The sequence below is a fragment of the Schistocerca serialis genome, chromosome 7 (genome assembly GCF_023864345.2).
Source record: "Schistocerca serialis cubense isolate TAMUIC-IGC-003099 chromosome 7, iqSchSeri2.2, whole genome shotgun sequence".
NCBI lineage: Eukaryota > Metazoa > Arthropoda > Insecta > Orthoptera > Acrididae > Schistocerca > Schistocerca serialis.
The window spans coordinates 91496297-91516138 of NC_064644.1; the positions used below are offsets into that span (position 1 = coordinate 91496297).

General features: G+C 43.0%; 1 protein-coding gene across 1 annotated transcript in view; it reads left to right on the forward strand.

The window, feature by feature from the left end:
* Positions 1 to 19842, forward strand: part of LOC126412906 (uncharacterized) — a 660163-nt gene that overhangs the window by 163060 nt on the left and 477261 nt on the right. Inside the window, exon 3 of the mRNA XM_050082795.1 lies at positions 1821 to 2039. Within this exon, the coding sequence (XP_049938752.1) occupies positions 1821 to 2039 (219 nt within the window). The remainder of the gene's footprint in view (positions 1 to 1820; positions 2040 to 19842) is intronic.

Here is a 19842-nt window from a genome sequence, read left to right on the forward strand (position 1 = left end):
CTACAGGCATCTGGTAAGAAGATCGATAAATATAAGTGTGTGTGATCAGACCCTACAAGATCAGCGACTACACATTGCTTTACTGTTAAGGATCACACATGTTTGCCAATCAGCATATAAAAGGCGAGCACTTAAAAAGACAATGTGAACTATTATTGCTTCCTCCTACCATGTACTGTTTTCGATTCAGTCTTTCGTTAAATTTTGTTCTAAACCTGAGCCACAGAACCTCTATATGCTACTCCCCAAAGTTACAACTTACTCTTTGAAATAACGCTACTTTCTGTTTATCAGGTTTCCATTTTTTAACTTTTCCTTTATACAGTGAAAGGCCAAAGAAACTGGTATAGGCATGCGTATTCAAATACGGAGAAATGTAAACATGCAGAATACGGTGCTGTGGTCGGCAACGCCTATATAAGACAAAAAGGGTGTGGCACAGTGGTCAGATCTGTTACTGCTGCTACAATGGCAGGTTATCAAGATATAAGTGAGTTTGAAAGTGGTGCTGTAATCGGTGCACGAGCGATGGGACACAGCAGCTCCCAGGTAGCGATGAAGTGGAGATTTTCCCGTACGACCATTTCACGAGTGTATCGCGAATATCAGCAATCTGATTAAAACATCAAATCTCCGACGTCGCTGCGGTCGGAAAAAGATAATGCAAGAACGGGACCAACGATGGCTGAAGAGAATCATTCAACGTGACAGAAGTGCAATTCTTCCGCAAATTGCTGCAGACTTTAATGCTGGGTCATCGACAAGTGTCAGCGTGCGAACCAATCAACGAAATATCATTGCTATGGGCTTTCGGAGCCGTAGGCCCACACGTGTAACCTTGATGACTGCACGACACAGCCGGCCGGAGTGGCCGAGCGGTTCTAGGCGCTACAGTCTGGAACCGCGCGACCTCTACGTCGCAGGTTCGAGTCCTGCCTCAGGCATGGATGTGTGTGATGTCCTTAGGTTAGTTAGGTTTAAGTAGTTCTAAGTTCTAGGGGACTGATGACCTCCGAAGTTAAGTCCCATAGTGCTCAGAGCCAATTGAACCATTTTTTGCACGACACAAAGCGTTACGCCTCTTCTGGCCCCGTCAACACCGACGTTGGACTGTTGATGACTGGAAACATGTTCCCTGATCGGACGAGCCTCGATTCAAATTCTAGAGAACTGATAGACATGTATGGCTAAGGAGACAATCTCATGTATTCATGGACCCCCATTACAGTAGGGGACTTTTCAAGTCGGTTGAGGCTCTGTTATGCTGCGGGGCACGTGTAGTCGGACTGATATGGGAACCCTGATATGTCTAGATACGACTCTGACAGGTGACACGTACGTAAGAATCCTGTTTGATTACCTATATCCATTCATGTCCGTTGTGCATTCTGATGTACTTGGGCATTTCCAGCGAGACAATGCGACACCTCACACTGCCAGAATTGCTACAGAGTGGCTCGAGGAACACCTTCCGAATTTTATCACTTCCACTGGCCATCAAATTCCCCACACATGAATATTACTGAGCATATTTGGGATGCCTTGCAATGTGCTATTCAGAAGTGATCTCCTCCACCTCGTAGTCTTACAGATTTATGGAGATCCCTGCAGGATTCATGGTGTCAATTCCCTCCAGCACTACTTCACACATTAGCCAAGTCCATGCCATGTCGTCTTGCGGTCATGTGGTGCCTCTACACGATGTTAGACAGGTGTACCATTTTCTTTGTCTCCTTAGTGTAGTTTTGTAATCGTTGTTGCTCCAACTGCAACACGATCGCGATTGATAAGTGATATGTGGCGTTGTTTCGGTGTTGCAGGAGGACGACATCGTCATGCGCGGCCGCGGCTGAGCATGTCGGGCTCGGACGAGCGCCAGGCCCGCTCGGTCGCGCTGGAGAGGGCGTACGTGCACGACGTGTACGAGCAGATCTCGGCCGCCACCCACCTCCCAGGGGAGGCGCCGCGCGGCCGGGCCTGGCCCAAGGTCAAGCAGTTCCTTGCTGAGCTCGAGCCTGGCTCCCTCGTCTGCGACGTAGGTCAGTACACACTGTCTGGTCAGAGCTCCACTACTACTCACCTTTGGTTTCCAGCCAAGGTCAAGCAGTTCCTCGCTGAAATGAGCCTGGCTCCCTCGTCTGTGACGTAGGTCAGTACACACTGCCTGGTCAGAGCTCCACTACTACTCACCTATGGTTTCCAGACAAGGTCAAGCAGTTCCTCGCTGAACTCGAACCTGGCTCACTCACCTGTGATGTAAGTCAGTACACACTGTCGGATCAGGGCTTCACTGCCACTCAGTTTTATTGTTCAGCCAAGGCTCAAACAGTTCCTTGCTGATCTCGAGGCTGGCTGCTTCATCTGTGATGTAGGTCAGTAAACACTGTCTGGTCAGAGTTTCACTGTTACTCAGCATTGCAGTCCAGCCAAAGATCGAGCAGTTCCTCGAAAAAACTCGAGCGTGGCTCCCTCATCTACGATGTAGGTCTGTAGGCACTGGCTGGTCAGAACTTCACTGCTATTCAGCGGTAGAGTCCAGCCAAGGTCAGGCAGTTCTTCTCCGAGCTCAGGCCTGGTTCCGTCATTGTGACGTAATTCAGTAGTCAGGGATTCACATTTGCTCAACATTAGGCTCCTGCCAACAGTCAAGTACTTCCTCCTGAGTTGAGCCTGGCTCCTTCGTCTGCAATGTAGATCAGTATACAGCTGTCTTGCCAGAGTTTCACTGCTGCGCAACGATAGAGGCCAGCCAAAGTTCAAGCAGTAACTGGCCGAACTCGAGCCTGGCTCCCTCTTTTGTGACGTAGGTTGTAGACACCGTCTGGTGAGAGCTTATACTTGGCATTATGATCGGCCCCTAGATGAAGCTTTTCCATGGTAAGCTCAAAGCTGCATCATCTGGAGCCATAGTCGTGTAGACATGTACGTTGCCAAAGGTTCACTTTGCTGGGCCTTAAGTTTGTGTCCAAAATTAAGCAGTTCTCTAGTAAGATCAATCCTGTCTCCTTATCTACATGCCTGATTAAATGTTGAGCTCTGCTCAGTTCTAGAACTCAGCCTAACATCATGCAGTTACCCATCAAGATCATCATCTGCAATATGGGTCAGCAGACATATAATAGGCTAAATACTGATTTGTATTCACGCCCATGGTGATGCATTTCCTCACAGATCACAGATGGGCTCCCCTGCTTATGGCGTACATTATTTATCGTGAATCTGCTTAAAGGTTCATTTCTTGGCAGCTTTAGGGCTTAGTCCATGTCCACTCAATTTCTTGGTAAGGTCAAGATTAGCTGAATCATCACACAGGTCAACAGACGTTCCACTCTCCTCAAATCTTAGGCTGGACGAAAATGAAGCTGTGTGAGCTGTAGTATGGCTTATTCAGCCTACATCCTTAGACACGTATCTAGTTAAATTTTCATCTCTGCTCAGCTTTCATGTTATGGCGAGGGAAGAAGTTCCTTGCTGGTCTTGTGCTGGCTTCCTGATTATGGTGCAGCTCAGTGGAAAAACATCTAGTAAAAGTTCCATCTTGGATTACATCCTAAGAACATGGACCCTTATATGCCACTAGTATTGAGTCCTGTGTCAGTTTTAGATGTCGATCCTCTCCATAACATGTTCAGTGATAAAGGTATTGCTATGAGAAGTGAATGCCAGCAGTTATCCAGATTACTAGAATACATAATATGTAACAAAGTTGGGAATATCTTGTTAGGTGATCTACACTTACAAAATCGATCAATCACTGTTACTGATTGATCTTCCAGTTTTCTGGATTCAGTAATCAAAGAATCAGTGGAGATACGTCTTTCTGATAACGTTAGAAATCGTAACAATGACTTTCAACTGGATAAAAATTGGAATCCTATGATTAAAATTATCGATCCATAGCGGAACCGACATGGCCATTCGATACTGGCTGATTATACCATCTGCCACATCCATCACCGAAGGCAGCACACAAAGCTCGGCTGCCCCGCACATGTCATGACCTGGCACATGCGTCGAAAGACAGCAGCACATTTCGCATGCGAGAGGTTCAGCATAAATGCCGTGAATGCATCTTGGCTCCTCAGTACTTGTTTACTCACCTGAAGACTTCCGGATATCTCTGTGCCGAAATATCGTGGCAGAATGTCGACGGGATCCGGCTGCACACCCGAAAATTATTAGAAGAAGAAATACACCGGAAAAGTTTCAGAAGTTACAAGATAATTGCACTTGAGTTTGGTATTTGTTTATTGGTAATAAATAAAGGAATTAAGTTCATCAACGCTCGAACCCTTCTGCAATACTGTGACCATATCTTCTACAGACGTCGGATCAATTGCGTCCCACCCCCACCCCCCCCCCCCCCCACCCCCCGCCCTCTGCCAAGTTGCACTTGGCAAGAACCTGTCTTTGCGAAGTTTTTAATAATTTTCTTCAGACCCTTAGCAGACATCGGACGAATGCATTGTTTCATACCATTAAGTTTCCGGAATTCTACAAGGCTACTGGCGCAATTCACGGTTTTTGTAAAAGAGATTTCCAACCAGTGCACTGTCGTTCATGCAAACAGTCGTGCTTGGGGTCTCGGAGGCAAATTAGGAAAAGCCGTGTACCGCTCGCCTGTTGGTGTGCGTATTGCGTATTCTGAAACTTACAGCTGTATCAAATTTTCGTGATTTCTTTTCCATGACATTTCCTCCTGAGTCAATAATATACTATTAAAATTTGACATCATTATGAGCAGTGGTTCTCTTTCAAACTGTAACTTTATTTATGGAAATGCTCTACAAAAAGAGCTGTCCTGAGGGATTCACTGACTCATCATCGCCCAGCCCGAACTGTTGAGGATAGAAACTTGAATCTGGCGAGGATGTGGATTTTATACTTTAGGCATCGTTTAAAAAGCGATTTTTCGAAATTCCACTCTTACAGGGAAGAAAAATGTGATGAAAAGTGTTGTGAAAGTATGTCGGTATTAAGACAACTTTGGAATGAAAAGCATGCAAACTAGTATTTGGTTTTTTGGTCAGAAACTAAAAATGTACGTGTTTCAATATTTTTTGTAATTCAATCCCAAAGGGGCTGAAATACAGAATGAAAGTTTTTTTTAATAAATCGTTATTGCAGAACTACTATAACATTTTTAAAGCTATATCTATGAAAATTGGAATTTGACTTCTCGGTTGCACATAAGAAAATATGAATTTCAATGTTTTTGGTTACCCAGCCACTAATGAGGTGAAATATGAGACGAAAAATTTTATGAAATATTCCATTGTGAACGGATTTTTAAACTTAAATGAATGAATATGGTATTTGGCTTCTCGGATAGAAATAAAAAATATTTTTTTCAGTGGTTTTGGAAATTTAACCCCTAAGGGGTGAAATAGGGCATGAAACATTTTTAGAAAATATTTCGTTATTAAAGCAGACTCGCTTTTTGTTCACAAGTACTTTCAGTAGGGGTCACAATTCTATGGCCTTAATTAGCACGAAAAGCTCTGGAAGATTTGCAATTTGTCAACTAAATCGAAAAAAGCTATTTAACAGTCATCACGACAAATAGAGTTTGTCGGGAATACGTAGAGAAAGAAACGGATCTTAAACACACTGATTTTTAAGTAGGCCTAATATAAGTTTATAACGTTATTTTTGTTTTAATTAGTATGCAAACTAATAATTACTGATGATAGTCAGTAATCAGTGATTACTGGTGACAAAATAGGTATCATTTAAATACTATTCCATGTACAGGGATAACATCATGACGTCATGAGTAATAGCGCTGCTCCTTTCCAAAACGTTGGAATAATGGGACCTCTCCCCAGGTCACCACTGCACTCGCCGATGATGCTCGTACGGCGTGGTACCGAACCACGATTCACTGCTGGACACAAAGTGACGCCATTCATCAGAATTCCGTGCTTACTGGTCATGGCACCATACAAACTTAGACGTTCGTTTGCAGAGAGCCTGTGCTTGCGATGGTAATTCCCAAATTAAAAGAAACTACATGGTTCCAGAGACCTTTTCATGTCTCATATATCTACGATGTACACTACTGGCCATTAAAATTGCTACACCAAGAAGAATTGCAGATGATAAACGAGTATTCATTCGACAAATGTATTATACTAGAACTGACATGTGATTACATTTTCACGCAATTTGGTTGTATAGATCCGGAGAAATCAGTACCCAGAACAACCACTTCTGGCCGTAATAACGGTCTTGATACGCATGGGCAGTGAGTCAAACAGAACGTGGATGGCGTGTACAGGTACAGCTGCCCATGCAGCTTCAACACGGTACCACAGTTCATCAAGAGTAGTGACTGGCATATTGTGACGAGCCAGTTGCTCGCTCACCATTGACAAGACGTTTTCAGTTGGTGAGAGATCTGGAGAATGCGCTGGCCAGGGCCGCAGTCGAGCATTTTCTGTATCCAGAAAGGCCCGTACAGGACCTGCAACATGCGGTCGTGAATTATCCTGCTGAAATGTAGGGTTTCGCAGGGATCGAATGAAGAGTAGATTCACGGGTCGTAACACATTTGAAATGTAACATCCACTGTCCAAAGTGCCGTCAACGCGAACAAGAGGTGACCGAGACGTGTAACCAATGGCACCCCATACCATGACGCCGGGTGATACGCCAGCATGGCGATGACGAATACACGCTTCCAATGTGCGTTCACCGCGATGTCACCAAACACGGATGCGGGCATCATGATACTGTAAACAGAACCTCGATTCATGCGAAAAAATGACGTTTTGCCATCCGTGCGCCCAGGTTCGTCGTTGAGTACATCATCGCAGGCGCTCCTGTCTGTGACGCAGCGTCAAGGGTAACCACAGCCATGGTCTCCGAGCTGATAGTCCATGCTGCTGCAAACGTCGTCGAATTGTTCGTGCAGATGATTGTTGTCTTGCAAACGTCCCCATCTGTTGACTAAGGGATCGATACGTGGCTGCACGATCCGTTACAGCCATGCGGATAAGATGCCTGTCATCTCGACTGCTAGTGATACGAGGCCGTTGGGATCCAGCACGGCGTTCCGTATTACCCTACTGAAACCACCGATTCCATATTCTGCTAACAGTCATTGGATCTCGACCAACGCGAGCAGCAATGTCGCGATACGATAAACCGCAATCGCGATAGGCTACAATCCGACCTTTATCAAAGTCCGAAACGTGATGGTACGCATTTCTCCTCCTTACACGAGGCATCACATCAACGTTTCATCAGGCAACGCCGGTCAACTGCTGTTTGTGTATGAGAAATCGGTTGGAAACTTTCCTCATCTCAGCACGTTGTAGGTGTCGCTACCGGCGCCAACCTTGTGTGAATGCTCTGAAAAGCTAATCATTTGCATCCTCTTCCTGTCGGTTACATTTCGCGTCTGTAGCACGTCATCTTCTTGGTGTGGCAATTTTAACGGCCAGTAGTGTAATGTGTAGACTGACGTTCCGAATGAGAATTTGTACGAAGGCCGTGTATCGAATCCGCTTCTCCTGCTTACCAGGTGGGCTGAGGTAGAATAGGAGGAGGAATGCATACTTGGGTGGCCAATGCAGTTGTGCTAGGCCACCTTGCCGGTTTGGCATAGTGTATAGTGAATCTGCCTAGTGAGCAGGAGGTGCGTATTCGAATCCCACCATTGATACAAATTTTCATTCATCGCTACATTCAGTATATACGCATCGGTAATTCCCTGGTCCAGCTTGTCCTAGTCTCTGACGAATGGTGCAGGGTAACAATACAGTATGTTGAGGAGAGGCCATTACTTATTCTCAGGTGGCAGGCACAGATGTGAAAGAAAAACATGTGCTTCGTGCAAAATATGGTGCTCGTCTCTTGTGTTGATCAAACACGATCGATCAGAACCCTGACGAGGAGTGTGCCTGCTCTCACGTTCCCACGCAGTCCAACGTCGGGCCAATAGAATACCTCAGAGAAGTGGACGTTGCACGAATCGACCAGCCGGCCAAATTGAGACCCACACTGAGGCCCCATTCAAACTTTGGCCGGTACTTATAACGCTGTCTCAAAGGAGTACGTGATGTCTCCGTCTTCTGCACGGTGATGGCTCCACATTTGACGCCAACAGACTCGGTAACAGCAGTTGTAATGTACTCATATGTGTTCTGCTATAGTAACTAATTTACCTTTACTATACTGTATGAGTAGTGAATAAGATCCTTGAGTCTGTGTTTAGTTTTACCCGTGATTGTGTCGGTCAGTTGTGTCGCACTGGGTCATTCTCATTTGATGCGAGCTGCCGAGTTTTTCAGAGAATGAGATGTGTTATTTGTGAATCTGGGAGACGCTATCTGAAATACTTTATTACCGAGATGAAAACCCATTTTATAATACTTGTAACATCACAATAGGGATCGTTACATGATTAAAAAAATGAGTGACGCAACTAATTAATCTCAGCCCGAACAACCGCATGCCTATAGAAGCAAAATGGATCTACACATTTCTTTTTCATTCTTATGTGCACGTCCTGTGTCCTGATTTCCATTTTTCGCCCTTTCTAAAAGTGTGTGGTCAAGTGTGAATGATTTTAATGCAGTAGCAGACGAACCAGAGAAGTTTTGGGTTTCTTAATCTTGTACCATCCTAAACGGTGTCGGTGGAAGGCAGAGAGCAGGAACAGGAGGGCTTGGCCAAAGATGAGTAAAGCAAAACGTTTTTCTAGCAGAGGTTGGTCATGGGCCTCCCCAACCATCTCGGGCGGTTGGGAGAGAGCTCTGCGCGACGGTTACAAGTTGAGTTGTTCTGAAGACAGGTAAGCTACCAGACGTTCCCTCAGAACGTCTGTGTCGCACAAGGGACAAAAGCTGTTTGGATCTGTTATTAATAATGTGTTAATCTCAATAATTTCTTTTCCTAGCCATTTTTTGAATTACCATTTAGGTCCTGGTTACAATTTTTGGTTCAGTTAATCAGGGTCATAATAGTGTGATTTCCGCTAGGCACGACCACGCGGTCTATAGATTCAAAGCGCAGCCCAAGCCTTAAAGGTTACTGCTTGCCATATTATTTTATTTGTGCAGGACATTTTAAACTATCTATAAGACTGTATCGAGCGTATAATCGGCAAGATGAATCGATTTGATCCCAAGCGCTTCACGCAAAGATATGCAGCCACCAAAATCCTGCTCGATGCCAGCCACGAGATGCATACAATCCTTCCCACTAATAAATGTTGCTGACACTTTGTTTACCGTGTGAATTAGTGCATGTGAATGTCTGTGTTTCAGATTTGAGGAGTGACCACGTACTCCCCAGAATTTCCAGTCTCACAGCACTCTACAGATTAAGGCCAACCTGGCTTGTTATTCTCGTATGAGAGAGGCATAGGGACGTATATAAATGTACCAGGAATGTTTGTTCATCTATTAAATACAAAAAGATTACTGTTAACATCCGAAATATTAGTCAAAGATAAATATTTTATCATTTGAAGCTATTTCCGTGATCGTTAATTTATTTTAAATACATCTGAAAATAGTGCCACATTTGTAGTATTGATGATCACTCTCCTAAAATCCAAAGTGGTTGGCTCAAGTTTAGCTAACGGTACGTAGCTTTCTCTGACTGCCCCATAGATTACCATAGCGCTATCCGTTGCGACATTAATAAATTCAATCAGCGAAGGAATTGTTCCTAAAATTTAGATGGGCCTAAATCTATTTCAAATAACGGGAAAAACTATTGAGAGAAGATTACGTCGTCAAAGAAAAATAAGAGCGAATGTGGACAGAATATGACATCATAGTAGGCTGGAACAAAAGAAATACTAATCAAAAGAAGCTCCTGCTAGTGACAGTAAGTAACCGTCCATAGGCTGCCACTCAATGAATAGTAAGATGCCAGTAGTGAGTTACATACTTTCTTCTTCTTTATATTGATGGAGGAGGTTTTGGAAGAATTTTAAAAGTATGTTAGAAGTTTCTTTGTAATGAGAGTATTTTGTAACTTTAAGTCCTCTTATTTTGTGAAGTTTGGGTCCTCAAAAACCGATTTTTTTAAAGTGAAATCCACCTCCAGGATCCATAGTAGAGTTTCAAATATTCTGTCTTATGTGCATTGCACCTTACTCCCCACGCGGCAATAGTTTGTTTCTGAGAAGCCAAAAAATTTAGAGTAGATTACTTACCTTTAGCTGTTGTATCTGCTGATTTGTATTTGCTTTCGAAAATGTCAGTACATCACACAAAAATAAGCATGCTGTGCAAGAGGTGAGTCACGATTATTTCAGGGCAGATCTCACCTTGCATTGCCGGCCACAGTGGCCGAGCAGTTCTAGGCGCTACAGTCCGGAACCGCTCGACCTCTACGGTCGCAGGTTCGAATCCTGCCTCGGGCATGGATGTGTGTGATGTCCTTAGTTTAGTTAGGTTTAAGTAGTTCTAAGTTCCAGGGGACTGATGACTTCAGCAGTTAAGTCCCATAGTGGTCAGAGCCATTCACCTTGCATTCTTGGCCAAACAGTGTGTTGCCAGCCGTCGTGTTAGCAAGCAGATTAATTTTCCGAGGACAGTACTGATAATTTCAAGCAGTTTCTTCCGCGCAGAGTAGTATTTTATCTTTGTGGGTATTCCGAGTCAATATTACACTTGGTATCACGTAACGGTCATAACGCACTTCACCACTGGATTTTAGTTACATAATTTTCATTGAGCACACAGTTACTATCTTTTGGCATTTAATTAGATTCATTTCTTTATTTCCAATTTGGCATTTTCTTAAGTTTAAACTTTTATTCAGCGACACTATTCACATGCGCAACACAGGGCCAACCAAGAGTCAGTTTTGCTCAGCAACCGAATACGTTATTTGAAGTAAACGTTACACGAGGAGAAAGGTTTTGAAATCACGATATTCAGTTTTCTCATATACAGACAAATTTTATCGAAAGCTTACACACTAAATATGAACAACACTAACGCAACGAGGTGGCGTTCTACGTGTCACAGACAATTGCAGCTCTAATCACTTACATACCCGCCGACACTGTGAACACGTACGCAGTTACATTGACATCCGGCATTGCCTTCTGATTGTCTTGCTTTTTTAGTCGAACAGTGTAATTAAAGAGAGCTTTGGAGAAAAGAGAACCACTTGCATGAATATCAAGAGCTCAGATGGAAACCCAGTTCTAAGCAAAGAAGGGAAAGCAGAAAGATGGAAGGAGTATATAGAGGGTCTATACAGGGGCGATGTTCTTGAGGACAATATTATGGAAATGGAAGAGGATGTAGATGAAGATGAAATGGGAAATACGATACTGCGTGAAGAGTTTGACACAGCACTGAAAGACCTAAGTCAAAACAAGGCCCCGGGAATAGACAACATTCCATTAGAACTATTGACAGCCTTGCGAGAGAAATTCCTGACTAAACTCTACCATCTGGTGAGCAAGATGTATGAGATAGGCGAAATTCCCTCAGACTTCAAGTAGAATATAATAATTCCAATCCCAAAGAAAGCAGGTGTTGACAGATGTGAAAATTACCCAACTATCAGTTTAATAAGTCACAGCTGCAAAATACTAACGCGAATTCTTTACAGATGAAAGGAAAAACTGGTAGAAGCCGATCTCGGGGAAGATCAGTTTGGATTCTGTAGAAATATTTGAACACGTGAGGCAATACTGACCCTACGACTTATCCTAGAACAAAGATTAAGGAAAGACAAACCTAAATTTCTAGCATTTGTAGACTTAGAGAAAGCTTTCGACAATGTTGACTGGAATACTCTCTTTCAAATTCTAAAGGTGGCAGGGGTAAAATACAGGGAGCAAGCAGTAAAGGAAACAAAAGAAAAGTTAGGAGTAGGTATTAAAAGCAATAAAAACTTTGAGGTTGGCCGATGACATTGTAATTCTGTCAGAGACAGCAAAGGACTTGGAACAGCAGTTGAACGGAACCGACAGTGCCTTGAAAGGAGGGTATAAGATGAACATCAACGAAAGCAAAACGAGGATAATGGAATGTAGTCGAATTAAGTCGGGTGATGCTGTGGGAATTAGATTAGGAAATGAGACACTTAAAGTAGTAAAGGAGTGTTGCTATTTGGGGAGCAAAATAACTGATGATGGTCGAAGTAGAGAGGATATAAAATGTAGACTGGCAATGGCAAGAAAAGCGTTTCTGAAGAAGAGAAATTTGTTAACATCGAGTATAGATTTAAGTGTCAGGAAGTCGTTTCTGAAAGTATTTGTATGGAGTGTAGCCATGTATGGAATTGGAAGATGGACGATAAATAATTTAGACAAGAAGATAATAGAAGCTTTCGAAATGTGGTGCTACAGAAGAATGCTGAAGATTAGATGGGTAGATCACATAACTAATGAGGAGGTATTGAATAGAATTGGGGACAAGAGGAGTTTGTGGCACAACTTGACAAGAAAAAGAGATCGGTTGGTAGGACGTGTTCTGAGGCATCAAGGGATCACCAATTTAGTTCTGGAAGGCAGCGTGGAGGGTAAAAATCGTAGAGGGAGACCAAGAGAGGAATACACTAAGCAGATTCAGAAGGATGTAGGCTGCAGTAGGTACTGGGAGATGAAGAAGCTAGTACAGGATAGAGTAGCATGGAGAGCTGCATCCAACCAGTCTCGGGGCTCAAGACCACAACAACGACAACAACAGTGTATTTCGGCAGGGGTGCGGGACAGAAACTGCGGTGACGAAACGATGTCCGTGCAGAGCGAGTAACAAGGATTTCTGCTTCGCCACTCGTGATAATACGGAGCGCCACGAAACAGCGGTCTTTCGTAACAGTCAGGGGAGTCGAGAGTTTGCGCCGCCTCGGACTTGTTCACTGCGGCATTTGCGGGACTTCGTAATGATATGCCCGTCGCGACGCGGCGCTCATAAATCACGCGGAACTTTACTTTTACTTTGGCTCGGACCGGCTTCAAAGTTTCCGCCCCTTTTGTGCGGGGGCTTAGCCGAGCTCCGCGACGCGTCGCCCGGGCACGCGACCGGATGCCGGAGCGTGTCTCCGCAACATTACGGGGCCGCGGGAGCTCTGGACAGGGCCTCGTGAAGCTGCGCGCGCGAATTAGTATCCCCGACAGCGGTCTGCTGCCGGCGAGTCACGGAAGTCACCTGGCGGAAGGTCTGCGGCGCTAGTCTCCGAGGTTAGCCAGCGTCTCTGTGATACCTGGGTGGAGGAATCTAGCCTACTCGTGATACTGTCAGCCAGTTAACACTTTCACCCCCAAAAAAATTAATTTTATAATTCGTCACTTTACTATTATAGTACACAAACAATACAAGACGAAATTGGCAAAAAGTAAACAATTAATGGTTTTAAAGTTGTCGTTTCACTTTGAAACCACTAACACATATACGTGAAAAGTTATTTTTATTTATTTTATTTTGCATTTTGTTCGTTGTATTCGGTCGTAGCGGACGTCAGATGACATGCGTTGAACTTCCTTGTTGATCCTTTCACTCATTTCTTTCTGTATTGCAGAGGACAGCCAGCTCTGTGACCGAACACGCTGAGGTTCCGTGCCGGCAATGTTAAGCTATCCCTGCGCTACTAAAGCTCACTCCATATGTCGTCAACCATGTGTCTACAATCTGTACTCTTACATTCAATGTATATTCCCGTACATGGGGGACATTTTTACTTCAAAGTCGCTTGCGTAGTGTCGGCGGATAAATACACAATTGGCCATTAAAATTGCTACACCGAGAAGAAATGCAGATGATAAACGGGTATTCATTGGACAAATGTATTAAACTAAAACTTACATGTGATTACACTTTCACGCAATTTAGGTGCATAGGTACTGAGAAATCAGCTCAGAACAATCACCTCTAGCCGAAATAACGCCCTTGAAACGCCTGGGCATTGAGTCAAACAGAGCTTGGATGGCGTGTACAGGTACAGCTCCCCATGCAGCTTCAACACGATACCACAGTTCATCAAGAGTAGTGACTGGCGTATTGTGACGAGCCAGTTGTTCGATCACCATTGACCAGACGTTTTCAATTGGTGAGAGATCTGGAGAATGTGCTTGTCAGGGCAGCAGTCGAACATTTTCTGTATCCAGAAAGGCCTGTACAGCACCTGCAACATGCGGTCGCGCATTATCCTGCTGAAATGTATGTTTTCGCAGGGATCGAATGAAGGGTAGAGCCACAGTTCGTAACACATCTGAAATGTAACGTCCAAAGTGCCGTCAATGCGAACAAGAGGTGACCGAGACGTGTAACCAATGGCACCCCATACCATCACGCCGGGTGATACGCCAGTATGGCGATGACGAATACACGCTACCAATGTGCGTACACTGCCATGTCGCCAAACACGGATGCGGCCATCATGATGCTGTAAACAGAACCTGGATTCATCCGAAAAAATGACGTTTTGCCATTCGTGCACCCAGGTTCGTCGTTGAGTACACCATCGCAGGCACTCCTGTGTGTGATGCAGCGAAAAGGCTAAACGAAGCCATTCTCTCCGAGCTGAGAGTCCATGCTGTTGCAAACGTCCTCGAACTGTTCGTGCTGTCTTGCAAATGTCCCCATCTGTTGACTCAGGGATCGAGACGTGGCTGCACGATCCGTTACAGCCAAGCGGATAAGATGCCTGTCATCTCGACTGCTAGTGATACGAGGCCGTTGGGATCCAGCACGGCGTTCCGTATTACTCTCCTGAACCCACCGATTCCATATTCTGCTAACAGTCATTGGATATCGACCACCGAGAGCAGCAATGTCACGATACGATAAACCGCAATCGCCATAGGCTACAATCCGACCTTCATGAAAGTCGGCAACGTGATGGTACGCATTTCTCCTCCTTAAACGAGGCATCACAACAACGTTTTACCAGGCAACGCCGGTCAACTGCTATTTGTGTATGGGAAATCGGTTGGAAACTTTCCTCATGTCAGCACGTTCTAAGTGTCGCCACCGGCGCCAACCTTGTGAGAATGTTCTGAAAAGCTAATCATTTGCACATCACCGCATCTTCCTCCTGTCGGTTAAATTTCGCGTCAGTAGCACGTCATCTTCGTGGTGTAGCAATTTTAATGGCCAGTAGTGTACCATTTTGCAATGCCTGCGTTATTTCAAATTACGAAGGAAAGTTCCTACGGAAATGGTCATATCTGGAAACTTCGCCGAACTCATAATGCATGAAACAGATTATAGATAGTACAAAATAATAAGCAAAAATAGGTCTACAATTTAATACATTTATATCAAAATTGCATACTGCTCTGTGGTTTCATTTCGAAACTATCTCTTATAGCAGTAGTACAAGCTCAAATCTACCTTACAACAACTTAATATATACTTACTTTCACTGCAGTCATCTCCTCTATATGATCACTACAAAGAAAAGCACATGCAAGGATCTCCTACAATCACGAAGCACAATCTCCGAGCTGACTGTTGCTTTGAATGCTGTAAGTGACTAGTACAACGTATTACGTTCGTAGAAGTACCTCAGTGCACCAGTAGATGTATCTGTCCTGTGATTGAATCGGTAGTTCCATATGAATGGCACTGGTACTTCAAAAACAAAAACTAATAAAATGGTGGTTTCAGGCAGAAACCATGGTATTCGCAGCATTAAGCCAAAATTGTTATAACATCCGTGTTTGTTTTGAAACGAAGGTAGAACCACATCAATCTTTTACTTACACTTTTATTTTGATAAAGCTGGTGGAAAAAAAGAATGGTTCAAATGGCTCTGAGCACTATGCGACCTAACTTCTGAGGTCATCAGTCGCCTAGAACTTAGGACTAATTAAACCTAACTAACCTAAGGACATCACACACATCCATGCCCGAGGCAGAATTCGAACCTGCGACCGTAGCGGTCGTTCGGCCCCAGACTGTAGCGTCTAGAACCGCACGGCCACTCCAGCCGGCTGGAAAAAAAGATAAGTAAACCAACTGAACGTAGCAATGAAAGATTTTCTAAGACTTACGATTCGAGATGTTAAGAAAGGTGTCGGGTAATATGGTCTACACTAGAAAATTTATTTTCAGCGTATCTACTGTGGCTGACGAACTGCAACTGTAGCCTTAACTGGCGATTTACGTGGGTATGAATATGTAATCAGTAGCCTTTTTTGGATTTTTAATACAGTTTATTCTACCGTTAACTAAGTTCCGAGCCACTGCGAGCTCATCATCAGATGGAGCTGATATTGGAAGTGCAGATAGACGCTGTGTTGATGGTGCTGGTGAAAATAACGGAAATTTAGTAATCTTTTACGAAAAGTTTTTGAAACGGGAAAGTCGTTACGTTTTGGGTGCATACAGTTCTCTTCATAGTGATATCCACAGAAGACCTGTTCCCACGATGTACTTTGTCACGTAATACAACCAGACACATACAGAATTTAGCTGGACTTGCTTTTACACTAACTCACAGAAGATAAACCCTGGATGCACTTTCAAAGAATATGAGTATGGCAGATATCACACTTTGCTACATCATAGTCTTTGGCATTAGATGCATTACATTACAGAATAAATGTTTACAAATACAGATTATAAATTTAAATAAATCTTGGTAGCTACAGGTGTATTCTTATATTGGCAATAGACATGTAATATGCATCAAAAAGCTACACAAAAGGGAAACAAATAGAGTAGAATATTAACTGTGTAGTTAAAGTGTGAATGAGTTGCAGAGTGCCGTATTTGCAACATGACTTAGAGAGTGAAATATTTGCTACATAATTAAAGCATGAAAGAGTTAGGTAATGTCATAGTTGTAGCATGACTCACATGATATAACGTATGTAAGTGGATCAATATGTCTTATTATAGTTTTTAGTGGTTTTGTACCAGGATTTCTTGGAAATTCTGGAAAAAAACTTCTCCAGTGATTCAGTATGTTCTTTAAGGAGTTTTCGAGCTGATTTTAGCTTATAAATATGAATCTTCAGTCGTTCAAGTACGTCAGTTTGTAACCCTTTGTCTTCAACGTGCAGCACAGAAAGACGCCATTCACGTCACCGAGGGTCATCCACATGTTCTTTGTTGAGGATTGCAAAATTTCTCCCTGCATGTCGTATGTAGGAGCAAGAACGTATCCACATTCATATCCCTTACAATTGTATCCAGTATCCTTTTGTGAACAAATGGAAAACCAATTTCAGCTAAATACTATGTATATTTGTGTGTGTTACTTGGTAATGTGCGTAATGGGGACGGATCTGCTGTGCATATCACTGCCAGTACCCAAAAAACAACGGTTTTTCCGTTTCATTAACGTTCCGTTAACGATTAATAAACTTCCGTAATTTTCACCAGCACCATCATCAAAGCACGTAGCTACAATTGAAGCAGGGAATGATGATCCCATAACATATCCATCTTGTGATGGGCCTGCAGTGGCTCGAAAACTAGAGAGTGGTACAAATAATTGTGACAAAAATCTAAAAAAGTTACAAGTTGCATACTTATACACAAATAAATCGCCAATACAAAATTTATGTTTGTAAATAGCAAAATGCGTTGCGTAATTCACAGACAAATTAGAGAGTTTATATATCAAAAGTACTAGGTAAGAAAAAAACATGGAGGTAAAAAAACTGACGTAACGCATTACAGTTCTGGATTGAGGTTTCCTTAAGACCATGCTGGGGCCTCTTGTGTAAAGTTCTGGTAGAAATTTTTATCTGCCAATTTTACTTCTTTGTTGCATCTGCGAGGCAGTTTTAAATATTCTGCCAAATTGTAAGCCAGCTTTCGAAATTCAATTAGCCAGCTATCGGCATTAACTTGAAATCTAAATCTCGTTTGCGTGCTACATGCACTTCTTTGCAATTTGCTTCATATATTGATTTAAAAAACTCCATTTGAGGGGTCATAAATGTCAGCTGGTTCCCTACTTCTGATTTTAATCTCCTTTCGGTCATTTCTCCTTACAAAACACTGGAAACTGCTTGCTTCACTGCACTACCCTCGACCCTCACCGGCACGATTCTTCTTCAGTGTCGACATCGTTCCCAAAAACAAAAGAAGGTATGCGTATGAAGTCTATAGTACTCGACTTTGGTTAGGCGCGTAGTACCCTAGCACTATCGCACATTAAAACATGACAGAAACGAAAACCAGTTTGAGTGAACGCAATTGCATTATTCCAGCAGAGTCTACATTAGACTAATTAAATATTAATTCTAGTTCGATAATATTACTTCTTATTTGAAAAGTAAAATCCAGTGCTGTAAATTACATCGTTCACTAGCTTTAACACCCGAAAATAAATAAAATTTGCTTGTGAGACAAAGTCAACAGCTTCATCACTCAAGTTCTAGCAAATGGCGGAGTGACGTCTGCGCTTTAGTCCAAGCACTCAGTGTGTCCGCTGTTTTGCAGAAAACCACAGAAGTACTGAGTGGCCTGTAGAATCCGCCGACCCATACAAACCATCGTTCCCCTACCTGCAGATACCTGGTGGCATCAGGGGGTAGTTGCTAACACTCAAATCTTACTGTAAAGTCACATCAAACTGACCTGTACTTGACTACCACATTTGTCGAATGCTAGCAAGTTTGGCGAGACTTTTATGAAAGAAAAGAGTAAGACAGGCGAAATTTGGGTTGTTTGAGACGCCGGGGGGAGAGACTTGAAACTGTCTCGCTACTGACAAGATCTCCCTTCTAATCATAAAGGCACTGTGATCGTGTTGCTACAAGGCCGCCAAATAGGAAACATTTTTGTAAGGCAGAAGTCAGGGTCACTTGAGGCTTAAAATTAAATGTCATTTAATGTCATATCGGCGGCAAAAACCTTCGGGATATGCTAAGATGAAAGACTTCTGTCAGGAGTTGTATGACTTCACGCGTTTCGTTTTGAGGACAATTGAGAAATGAAAATATGTGGCTAATACGTGGATAAATCATAAGGTCTTCGTATTAGAATTAATTATACTGTGTCTCTTGATTAATCGTGGTACAATGTCCATCTTTAAATGTCTTCCAGTTAAATTTACGGATTATTACATGAACTCTGTACCTGAGTAATTAAATGGTGTATCAGTACAAATGCTCCAGAAACAGTGCACGTAGAATCCAAAACCGCGTGCAATTGCTTTGGCAGAGAAAGAAAAGAGGCAGTTTGCTGCAAAGCGTACTCGTCAGTCAGATTAAAAACGAATGTTGTCACACAACTATAGAATTTTATCTATCCTTATTAGTCAATATATGAAATACTTCTATCAGTACATCACTTATAACATTCATTGTCAAGGTATCTCCAAAATTTCGCAGTTGATGTAGATGTGAGACGACAGTTCTTGCAATTCGTTCCCTGGCATCTTCACAAAATCGAACAAACTTGGTCTAGAGAGAGAGGGTTCTTGTTTGCACTCTGTATAACATCGAACGTAGTAGATGAACCTACTTCTTTCTATTACGTTACTGCATGCCCCTGTCGACTACACAATGGGGAATTCATCAAACTTCTGAATTTCATCTAGGATTTCATTTATACTCTCATCTTAGGATGTCCTAAAGGCTTTTACCAGCGATGTCATTAACTGATATTTAAATATAGTAAATCGTACCAAGGGTGACGTGTCTGTCGCAGCATATATTTATAGTAATATTTTCAACATTTCGCGGCTCTGTCAGCAACTGTATAAATATTAATTTTAAATTAACAACAGCCTCAGTTCCTGTGTTTACCTAGATTTATTTAGGTTTCAGTTGGGATAACCCAACCTTCTTCACAATAAAAGGAACTACGATTTTTTTAGGTTAGAGGGTCTCGGGAAACCACAAGAAGGGCTTCAGTCACAAAGGGTGCAAGCTGAACACAGGAAAAACGTAGATAC